Genomic DNA, 12,498 nt, shown 5'->3' with positions numbered 1-12,498 from the left:
TAATAATAATAATAATAATAATAATAATAATAATAATAATAAATACAATTGCATCATTTACCCCCTTCCCTTTCCTCCCTCTGACTCCTCCGATGTACTGCCCCCCCCACTTTCTCTCAAACTCATGACCTCTTTTTTATTGTCACACACACACCACGCTGAGTCTGTTTAGTGTTATTATATGTACATGATTTCAGGGCTGGCCACTTAGTATTGAATAACCAATTAGGGGCTCATCTCTGAGGACTAATTCTCCCGCTTTTGGCAATCATTAGTTGGCTATAATGCTTCATCTAGGGCCAGGCCTGGTGAAATTTCCCTCTTCCATGATAGCTGCTGGTTTTGTCATTGTTCAAATGCTGTTTAGGCACCCATTCTTTATGAAGAAGATAAAATTATAATTTACATGAAAAATAACAAAAATCTATTCCATTTCTATAAGACAATATTTGTTTTTTATGTGCATGCTAAAAAGTCTAAACTAGGCTGGGCGAGGTGGTTCGCAAGTAGAATTGTACCTCTTCAGAATCTGAGGCAGAAGGATCACCGTGAGTCTGAGGTCAGTCTAGAGTACATAATGCACATCTTTAAAATAAAAGTGTGAATCTATTTTAATCTTGTGCTGTGTACTGTGTTCTTGACATGGTATCCATTACTGATAGGTTAAGAGGAATATTATTATACTTTGTGTTTAAATCACTGGAGCATCCTATCTTCCGTATTAAAAGTGGCCTGGAAATAAAATGCTAAAAAATATTAATGTAACAGCAAAAAGGGAAATCTCAGTCCTAAGCTTACTTGCCTTTATAGGTCTCACTATTTCAAATGTTTCCAAACAGGTCAGTTTAAAAAGAAGAGAATGTAAGCAATAATTTCAAGCAACTATTTTTACTGCCTACAAGGCAACCCACAAAGAGGCAATAGGGTCTTTCTGGTGAGATGTCTGCAACCAGCATCCACATACACACCTCATAACACTTTAAAAGCCACTCATAAGGATGCCGAGATTTAATAAGCTCCAGGACAATATGATTAAAAGATCTCTGGGCATTTCCCCCCTTTTGGAATTTAAGAGACAATAAAATAGATCTGGTAGGAAAATCCTCAAAAGATGAGGGTACTAACCCATTCTAAATCTTAAGGCGCTTGAGAAGAAAGAAATACAAAGGTCTACTGTCACTGCTTCTGTATGTAAAGGCTAATCTTTTCTCCAGGGCTCAAAGTTCTTTTTATTTCTATGTTATAAGTTATTTTTTCAAGTAAATGAAAAGTCTTCGTTTGTATAACTTATAAAATAATAAGGTTGAGATAAATGATCTCAGGGTCCCTTCAAGCCTTATAATTTTAATTATTTCTGAAGGGCTACTAATGACTATTTTTCTAGATCTGGTAGAAACGAGTAACTGACAAAATCAGTATTTTAGTTTTATTTTCAGGAAACCTGGGGTAACTTTTCATTAAAATTGATATGGTTATACATGCTAATCCTATCATTCAGACTTGTAGCAAGAATATTTTGACTAATAAGATTATACATGTTACAGAACATTAAAAAAATAACCACATTTTATTAAGTATTTTGAAGAAAACTTCAAAACTAATTGACTGACCTGATGACTTGGTTGCAGTGGGCACACATGGGAGTTCGCTTCCCTGCTGGAATGTGCTCGGCTCGCTGCACAAGTGTGTCTTGGTCACTTGGCTGGGGCGCCCCCACAGCTGAGTTTGCAGGTACTCTTGTACCTGAAGAAGTCGCACTGTTTGTAATTCTTCCAGTAGAAGGTGCTAGGAATTAAATGCAAGAGAATCAAAATGAGAACAAGCCAAATACAAGCTTTTCCCAGTGATAAAATTCCTGGTTATCCACTGACATTGTGGCACTGGGCTGTAGTTAAACATGTGAACAGAGAATACAGACCCAAGGATTAGCACACAATATGAGTGACAAACATAATGAGTGAATCCATTCCCTTCGTCTTTCACATGGAGATATGGCTAGGTGACCACCATAAGTGATATATTTCTTTCCAATTAGTTATCTCTGCTCACATTAACTAACTCAACATAGTTCTAAATATATCACAGGCATGTAAGAAACTTCAGAGTGTTGAAGATAAAAAAGCTCACTCTAGTCTCTTCCAGATTGTTTTTCCCAAGAAGAACTCATCGTCAGCTACCAGGGGCACGTCAGCTAGTTACCAAATACCATCCCTGATCCTTCCCCAGAACCTCTGACAGGTCCAGATTTCTACAGACAATTATTGATTCTGTCTTCCCTTCTCCACCTTCTCCATTTCTACAACTTCCTGTTGAGGTCCCAAATGTTTTCTTTTCGGATTAGATGCCAAAATGTCTCATTTCCTTTATACGCATTCTCCCAATGACCACTGAAGACTGCACTGTTGGCAAACCACAGCTCTGTAAAATGTTTCAAGAGTCTCCCTGCCTCTGAGCAGTGAATAGTTCCTGTCTGTACACTGTACACTAGTCCTTCCAGGGACACCCTCCCCTATACCATTTTCCCCACTCTACCTCCACTTAGTGCTATAGCCATATTAAACTGCCTCACTGTTTCTTGCATATATGATCTTCTATGCACAGGGTTTCTTTGCTCCCAGTAACACCATTTTTTTCTTCCCTTCCCCATTGTTTGCATAGCAACTACCACATATGATTTCAGACTCAACTCCTTGGTGAACTATGTGAGGTCCTTTCCCTGACCCACATCTACCATGGTTCCTCCCACATAACAGAGATCAAATGTTTGTCTCCTAGGCTCCCATAATTTCCCATGGATGCCTTAATTATTCCAATAATAATTCTGTGTATTTTCTTCTTCAACATAGCATGTTCTCAAGAACTCTTAATCCTATTTTTCAACAAATACAATCTCTGAATTATTGAATAAACCAGTCAATACATTACAGAGTAAGCACCAATAGGTTTGAGACCAACAGAGAGGCCTTCTCTTTACCCACAAATATTTAAAGTCTAACGGACTAGAAAAGACACCGTTTAAATGGTTTAAAGGGAACAACTAAATGAACGGCATACACATATAATATAAAACCTATATTGTGTGATTCATATATTCTTCTATACCCGCACAAGTGGGCACCATATATTAAAGGTCTGATTAGAACTGTGTAAATTAATTAAGATAGCTGTAAGGATGATTTTTCCTTCATCAGAATCAAACCTGTTTGCAAGGATTTGCAACTATAGATCCAGAAGCCCCACACTTCTATGGTACTTTGTGTGGTGCTCACTCTATGAAATGGAGCTTTCAACACTGGGGAGCTTGATGGGGTTGGGAGTGTGTTTCTGCTCTCCCTGGCTTACATATTATCTTAAACAAATGGGAAAGGACATTACTGCTATATCCACTGCATATCATCTTCCCTGATACTCCGTTTACCCTGACAGCACCTTCGCCTCCACAACTCTTCAGTTTCTACATTCAGGTTTGCTACCTCCCGAAACACTGGAAAGCATTTTCCATGCTCACTCTAGAAGTCTTCATGTTTAAAGCATGTAAATGGGTCTCCTCTTGGGCACATCATAGCTTTGCCCGAGAACCTCTCTTTTTGAAATCTCCCATGGAGGCAGGCGCAGATGGCGGGCATTCTGCCTTCCATGTCCCTAATGCTTCATGTCCAGATACTAGTAACTGCTTCATAGTAAAGGCTTTCAAGTTAACCCAACACCCACCCTCCCACCCCGCCGCCTTATCCAAACTGTACCCTATCATTTGAATTCCGGTTTTGAATTCCTTAAGTCTAGACAAGCTTCGTCACTATTCCAGCTGCAATCTGTGACTTCTCCCATTTCCCAATTTCTTCTGACACATGCTTCCCCTGGCATGTGCCTACACACACACACACACACACACACACACACACACACACACACACACACACACACACACACACACACACCCTTTGCTCAGGGTCCCTTCAGAAAACCATAATGGACTCCACCTCTGTAACCTTCAGCCAAGGAGATGTCTAGAAAGTGCTGATTTCTTTCTTACCCATGTCCTATTCTACAACATACAAATTTTGAATTCTTCTCCAAAGTCTCCACTGACCACTATAGGAGAAGTGCTTCCTTTCTCTTTTAACATCTATAGCACCTTGCCTGGATAATTCACATACTGTTTATCAAACTCCTGTTAATATCTTGTCTTCTCCAAGACGATTAGTTCTTATAATTGAGTGAAAGTATATACATTTTTTTGTCATTAGAAAACGGCTTTAAGGCTAGTAAGTGAAAAGACAATTAAGTGGAAAAGAGACGGTCACAGTTCACTTTGTTGTTTCTCTGCTCTTAGACTACACAGAAAGCAGTTTCTTAAATGTGGATTAGGGTTAGGGTTTCAAATGGGAAAGTTACTAATTGGAAAATCTGGAAATCAGACCTCAAAGAGAATGAAACCCTTTCATCTACTGTATCATATTATGTATGCATAAACCCTCAAGCACTGAGTCATCCAGACATTTTAAAGCAATAAATGAGTGTAAAAACTCTCGAAGCCACTGTAGAATGGGACATAATCCATCTGGCACAGGTCTCACGAAGGTATACGAGGAACTAACTTATTCACATGAAAAGCATTTTTAATCACAAAACATGTGTTGCATCTCAAATACAAATAAGGTTTTCTCTTAGTCTCTCATGTTCACCACCTAGGATGTAAAGGGAAGTCTCACTCCTGTTTGCTGCTGTGTGCTAGCACACTGCCTCCACACAAAGCTATGTAGTCCCTGCTAACAACTAAGCCCTGAGCAGGTCCAAGGCACAATTACTGACAATATGAATAAAATACCAATTCTTCAGACTGAGTCTCACACTTGTGTAGTATGGGAACAGCTAACATCTGAGCAACTATGACAGCCTATGGCTCTACTCACTTGGCAAGGTTAGGTGTAAGAACATGAGGCACTGGGTGAGTGAAACAACGTAAAATGAGTCCCATTCCCATGATAATTGCTACACCATTTCAGAAAAATAGTCTTCCATCGAGATAGCCTATTTCAAATGTATTGAACTCCCTGTAAAAATGATCTATCTTGATGACAATTTACTTGTCTATAACATTTTTTTTCTTTCCTTTTACTTCCTAATAATACCCACCACACAGGAACATGGATTCAGCTCCAATTCACAATGTGGAAATACAAACCATGAGTCAGTTACTAGAGAATACTGGGAAGTGAGCTCCACTTTAGATTAGATTTCTTCTTCAACCTTAATCCTGAACAATTTCATTAAATTTGGAGTCTTTTTTGGAGGATCTCTGAGTGGAACCTTGTTTGAAGTGTTTTCCATTTGTAATAAACATATTTCAGGAAAACTTTTGTTTTGTTTTGTTTTGAGATAGGGTTTCTCTATGTTATAGTCTTGGCTGTCCTGGAACTTGCTTTGTAAACCAGCCTGGCCTTAAACTCACTGAAATACTCTTGCCTCTGCCTCCCAAGTGTTGGGATTAAAGGCAGATACCACCACCACCCGGCTCAGCAAAAGTCTTAGCTAGTTACTAAAAACTGTCCCTTTCATTAACAAAATTGCTACCTGAGTTTTTTAGGGTTATAAACAACACAGATCCATACTTGTCCTTTCCTTTTGCTTTCCAACACTTGGTGTTTATAGAGTGTTACGTGAGTTCCCTGAACACTCAGAGACATATATTAATTATAATACTGTTGGCCGGTGGCTCAGGCTTCTTATTGGCTAGCTCTGTCTTAATTATTAACCCATAACTACAAATTTATGTATTTCTACATGGTCTTATCTTACCAGAGAATGCCTGACTCACGTCCTCTCTCCCTGGGCTCACATGCTGCTCCTCTTTGCTTGCATTTCCCAGAATTCTCCTCGTCTCCTAGCCCCGCCTATCTTCCCACCTGGCCAATTAGTGTTTTATTCATCAACCAATAAGAGAAACATATACAGAATAACATCTCCCATCAACAGAGATTAACACCAAATAAGTTAAACAGGTATTAAATAATTTATCAGTATACTAGATGGCTCTCAGCATATAAAAAAGGATTTGTTAAATTAATCAAGTAAAATATACAGAATGAAAAGTAGTTGAATCCATAGTTTTAAAAATATTTGTCATGGTATATTTATTTTAATCTGTGACTTCTTACATCTCTCCATTTCTTACCATACTCACTCTTGTACACTCTTGTACACATGTACACACATACAAAACCACACACACACACACACACACACACACACACACACACACACACACAAAATCCTACACACAAGACCAACTACACATCTATGGACTTTTTTGTATGTTGAAAAGTTAAAGGAAATTGAGAACAGAATTGTTTCATCATTACAATGTGATTGTTAGCACTTAATAGATCAGGAATGCACAGACAGAAAAGGACAGTGGTTGCCCAAGGACATGAAATTAAGCAACTGGTTTATGAATTACTTAGCACTGAACACTGTGCTGGGCTTACCAGTATGAATAAGAACTATTTGTGCATCCATGAAGTTTAAAGAAGGTTATAGACCAGTAAATAATTGATTTTGTTAACACCAGGATGAAGTGTAGGTATATAATGTTTCCCAAAGGCACAGGTAATGTGGTTTTGTGTCCCTATCCAAGGTGCTAGGGGATAGTGGTGGACCCTTTTATAAGGTGGAGCCCAGTGGGAGCTTGGTGGGGGCATGGTCTCTCTTGGTGTTGGTTGTTAGGAGAATGGGCTTCCTCTGCCACACGCTTCTGCCATTATGAGACTTCATTAGAGATTCACAAGCAGAAAGGGCAATGTACTGAAACCTGTGTAATAATAGCATGACTGTTGTTGGGGTTGTGGAACTGCCCTCTGACTAGATGAGAGGACTGCTCCACGGAGAACCCATGCCTGGTACTATAAGCCTAGAACCTAGCATGGTGGGTGAGTCCATCCTTAAGTGAGCAAACTAAATGCACATTATTAAGCTGCCTTCTAAATATATGTTTGGACTCACAGACAAAAACCCTGAGCTATAATGAGAAATGCCTCTCTTAACAGAGAATTAGCAATAAATATAGAGATGCCCAAGACGCTAAGAATAAGTGACAATTGAGGACTCAGCCCTAAACTACACATTTACACAAAGAAGACTCTAAGGCTTGGGAAACTCCATGAAAGTATGTAAGGGCTTGGAAATACACTGAAGGGCTGTGAAATGCCAACCTCTAGACTCCATATACCCATTTGCAATCATGAATACACAACTGTAGTTACCTGCATTGGGCCTGTATAAGGCAGGCCCTGCCAACAATGGGCTATGGTAGTGGAAAGCGCTCACAGACTCCGGTGATCCACAACTCAAATTCCACCAAGGTGCTCTCCAATTGATAAGCAACAAGTGTGGCAAGTTTTCCTTTACTGTAACACAACACACTCACAGATGTTATGTACTAGGCAGTGGGCTGACTGCTGAACTACTGGCTCTTTCTAGTGTCTAGAAAGGGAAGACTCATTGTCACCAGTCAAACATCGACTGCTGAGCCTACCACAAGCTACAATGGATAGGTCCAAACCCACGGCCACTTGGACAGCCCTGGTTAAACTCAGTAGATCACAAACAAGACAAACAGATGTGAATTTGTTGGGAAGAGGTAGTAGGGGGATGGGAGAGGATATGGCTGTGTGAGAGTGGCCAATATGTATTATGTACATTTGTGCAAGTTGTCAAATAACTAATTGATTTTTAAAAAATCTGAAAAATAGTATGGAAAAATAAATCTTTAATCTTTTAATGTTGATTATCTCTGTAGTTTTTCCAACAATAGAAAGCTGATTAAGACATGGAGTAAGTTGTAGGAGTTGGAAAGACGGTAGGTTTACCAGTTATTCAATCATTCAGAAAGTACACTGAGTAGTTTTTGTCACCTTGACACAATCTTAGTCATAGATGGGAACAGCAATCACAGCTGAGGAAATGCCATCATCAGATTGTCCTCTGTCATATCTAGGGCATTTCCTTGATTAGTAAGTGATGTGGGAGGAACTTCTCTCTCTCTCTCTCTCTCTCTCTCTCTCTCTCTCTCTCTCTCTCTCTCTCTCTGTGTGTGTATGTGTGCGCGCGCGTGCACGCGCGCGCATGTATGTGCCTTCACTGGGCAAGTAGTTCTGGGTTACGTAAGAAAGCAAGCTGAGCAATCCATGGAGTACAATCCATGGCTTTTGCTTCAGTTCCTGCAACTAGAGTATTACCTTGAGTTCCAGACTTAACTTCCCTTCATGATGGGATATAATATAAGCTATAAGATGAAATAAAGTCTTTTATCTCGAAGTTGCTACAGTCATGGAGCTTATCATAGCAATAAAAAAGCAAACTAGGACAGCAAGCATATACAAAAAGCCTAATGTACAGACAATACTAAGCATGAATATACAATGGATAAGGGAATGAACGGTCTTGGAAAAAACTTTTAATTGTCTTTCATCTCAATATAGTCAGAATATTGAGTATATGAACTCAGGACAAATATCTAAAGCTGTAAGAATGACTAAAGAGTCATCATCATATTCACATTTGAGTTACAGAACAGAATTCTATGCAGTACAGTAGAAAATAGAGGTGCTCCTCGGACAGAAAGCAAGCAGTGTAAGTACCTTAAAGACAGACTAGCAGGACAAAGTCTAGGAGACTATATCCCAGAAGCCAATAAAGGCATAGGTGCAAAATCTGGCTCCTTAAATGACACCCGACTCCACAGTCCTTGTCTCTATGCATGCATTCATTCAAACACATACCATCTTCTTTGCCAGTGACTGCTTTGATTCACTATAGCATGAAGGCAAATTAATTTGTAATTTCCTTACTAAGTTGTCCTGGTTAGCTTCAGCTGTCAACCTTACACAGCCTAGAGTCACCTGAAGGCATCCCAACTGAGGGACTGCCCAGGTCAGTTTGACCTGAGGCCATGTGATGAGGGAGTCTTGACTGACAATTGAGGTGGAACGGACCAGCCCACCTGGATGGTGCCATACTTAGTCAGGGGGCTCAGAGCTAAACAAGGGTACAGGGCCAGAGAGAAAGCAAGAGAACAAGCCAGCAAGCAGCCTTTGCCCACAATTTCTGCTTTAGTTCCTGCCCTAATTTCTCTCAATGATGGACTATGATCTGGAAGTCTAAGCCAAATAAACCCTTTTCTCCTGAAATTGCTTCTGGTCAGAGTAGTACTTTATCACAGCAACAGAGATCAAAGCAGAAAATGCACACACGTGATATTTTAGGGATAATGTAGGAAGCATTATTATTTTTTCCCTTTGCTTGTAAAACTATCATTTAAAAATTCAACAACCTTGTCCTAGTGCCTCTAACAGTTTGGATTGTACTAAGGCATTAGCATACTCTGTAATAGGCTATTTTATATTCCACAATGGTATTTTTCTTTCTCTAAACATGGCTACTTATTCTTTAAAGTCATTAAAGCCAATAGATGCAAAATTCTTTAAATAAGGCATATGCATGTAAGGCTGGATACCCTACGTTTTGAGAAATCATTTAAAAGAAGTATGCATTTTGTTGTATATTTATAAATAAATAATAAAGAAAATTATGCTAATTAACCTAGAAATAACCATACAACTGATTCCTTATAAAAATCATGTAATATTTTACTTTCATTGTCAGAAGAATGAGGCTGATATTGAAAATATTAGTGAATATTAATGTTTGCAGACAGAAGTCATATATGAGTTATGATGTGAAAAACAACTGTTTGAATGGCAAGGCTGTTCTTATTAGAAACACCAAGGCTAATGCGGGCTTGTATAAATAACTGGTCCTTATTGAAGTGACACTCTGCCACTCTTCAGCACATAACAACTTGTAATTCAACAGCAGAGTATGTTCTCAAAGATATAGTAGAAATTTTACATAAAAAAATTGAAAGGCAGATGGCTCAGCGGCTAAGAGTCCTGGCTGTTCTTTCAGAGGTCCTGAGTTCAATTCCCAGCAACTACATGGTGGCTCACAACTATCTATAATGCGATCTGGTGCCTTCTTCTGGCCTGCAGGCAGAACACTGCATATATAATAAATAAATAAATCTTTAAAAAAAAATGAAAGGCAGTGTGGCAACACACATGTATGTAACTGGACAGCGAGTGTCACTTCTCTGCTGCTTCCCTAACCATCTTAAACAGATGGTGGCCAAGAGAAAATGCAAAGGGTCTGTGCATTTTTTCTATCAATCTCTTTATGTTGAAAGCATAAACAACAGTCTACTTTTCATAATCCAGGCGTGAAATTGTATCCAGCAAAAATGGAAAAAGTTAAGCCAAGATCTAAGATCAGGGGACATTCTGAGGTTTGTGCAATTTTTATTAAATGGAATAAAGGGCTTGCTTAATTCAGTGATTAAAAGCTAAATTAGACAGATTATATCTATCTAAGCAGTGGAGAATGCTGGCATGTATGCCATGAAGAATTGGAACAGGTGCATATAAGGCTGAGTATCAAGTACCCACAGCTTTACGAGGCCAGGTTCTTCCATTAGCGCCATCCTTTCAACTCTAAGAACACAGATTAAACTGGGTCTAGAATGTCCTAATTAGAGTGGATATAGGGACTTGGATTAGGTACCACTCTCTTTTAATTTTTTTATACTTCATGTCATCAAATATTAGTCAGTACACAGGATTGCTTTATTCTCTGCATTAAGCTTATACAAAATTTTTCTTTGAGTCATAGTTACAATTACATAGCACATAAAAAAAAAAAAAAACAAGCTGTTAACACACAGAGGGTCTTAATACCATTAACATCAAATGTTGATGTTGTTAACATCAACAAATAATTTGTCCATCACAATATGCCCAGCATTTTCTGAATGATTTCATTATCATTGTGATGTGGCATATGGTGGGAAGACAAGTTCATACTTTAATGTTGCTAAGCCAGTGTTATTCATTTTAAAAAAAGAAGGAAAGAAAAAGAATAAGAGCAAAGGAACAAACACAAAAATCAATCCAGACCAAATATTTTTTTTTAATCTAAAAAACTTATTTAGCATGTGTCTGCATGTTTGTGTGTATGCACAGGGCACATGAGGGATCAGATTAAAGCTACAGTGTCAGTCCTTTCCTTGCACCATGCAGGTCCTGGATAGCAAAGGGAGCTCAGAAGCGTTGATGGCAAACACCTTTACCTGCTCAGCCATCTTACCAGCATAAACATTATCTTAAAAGGCAAAAGGGAAGTTTAACCCACAGGCTCAGGAATCTCTGAAGGGCGGGGAGACAGCTCAATTGGTAACATGCTGCCATGCAAGCATGAGGACTTGAGTTTGGATGCCCTGCACCCATATAAAAGCCAGGCACGGTAACAAATGCCTATCTATAATCCTGGCCCAGGGGAGTAAATATGATCCTTAGAGCTTGCTGGCTAGCCAGTCTAGAGAACCTGAGAGGAGGCCCTGTGTGAGGGCTATTCTTGGCTGCCAACATGACTGCATCTGCAATAAACCAAAACCCAAGTGGCTAGAAACACCTGAAGGGATCTTTTTCTCTTCTTTTTTCCTACTTTAATTTTTTATTGACTCTTTGTGGATTTCACATCATGTATCTCACCCGATCATATTCATCTCCCCATCTCTTTGCATCCGCCCTCTGCCCCAGCAATCTCCCCTGGGGTAAAAAATCTTGTGGTGGAAGCTGCCGTGTGACACAGTGAGTTTCTATAGCTTTGCTTGCAAGTGTTCATTGAAATGTGTCACTGGGCTGGTTTGAGGTCTCTGGTTTCTACCACACTATTGATACTGGGTCCTCACTGGGATTCCTCTTGGATATTCTGTTGTCCTGTGTCATGGGGATCCTGCAGCTTTGGGTCTGCAGGACTGGCCCCTTCATGTGCTCCAGCAGTTCACAGGTGTTGGGGTGGGCCAATTCAGCCCTGGTTCTGGGCCTGGGTGATAGCTGACCATTTGTTCATCCAGATCTTGTGTGGTGGGAAAAGCCACCTGTAATCTGGGCCCACTTTCTGGCAGCCTTTGTAGTAGAAAAGGAAGAAGGAAATTCTCTCTCTTTGCCTGCTTGCTCTCTCTCTTGCTGCTAAGTCTATCCCTTCACTGTTGTTACAGCCTACTTTTTTGGGATTCTGAAATATACTAAAGACCAGCTGAGACATTCAGCCTAGTGGACAGAACAACTACTGAATTCTTAGAACTTCTGTTTGTGGACGCCATTGTTGGACTAGTTGAACAACAACCTGTAAGCCATTCTAAGAAATTATATATATAATATTTATTATATAATATTTATATTCACTCTATAAGTTCTGTTCCTCTAGAGAACCCTGGCTAATACACCCTGTTTCAAAAGACAAAATGGACAGCCATTGAGGGAGACATGACACTGACCTCTAACCTCAACACATACAAACGTGTACACACACACACACACACACACACACACACACACACACACACATACACACACACACATACACACACATACACACACACAC

At 39.5% G+C, this 12,498-nt stretch overlaps 1 protein-coding gene across 4 annotated transcripts in view; it reads right to left on the bottom strand.

The window, feature by feature from the left end:
• Positions 1-12,498, bottom strand: part of Pdlim5 (PDZ and LIM domain 5) — a 169,674-nt gene that overhangs the window by 20,891 nt on the left and 136,285 nt on the right. For all 4 annotated transcript variants that reach the window (XM_027395849.2, XM_035451934.1, XM_027395852.2 and 1 more), the window contains one exon: positions 1,611-1,785. In XM_027395849.2, coding sequence (XP_027251650.1) covers positions 1,611-1,785 — 175 coding nt within the window. The remainder of the gene's footprint in view (positions 1-1,610; positions 1,786-12,498) is intronic.

Source organism: Cricetulus griseus (genome assembly GCF_003668045.3).
Source record: "Cricetulus griseus strain 17A/GY chromosome 1 unlocalized genomic scaffold, alternate assembly CriGri-PICRH-1.0 chr1_0, whole genome shotgun sequence".
Taxonomy (NCBI): domain Eukaryota; kingdom Metazoa; phylum Chordata; class Mammalia; order Rodentia; family Cricetidae; genus Cricetulus; species Cricetulus griseus.
The sequence above is the reverse complement of the archived record's forward strand: the minus strand, read 5'-3'. Positions and strand labels throughout refer to the sequence as shown.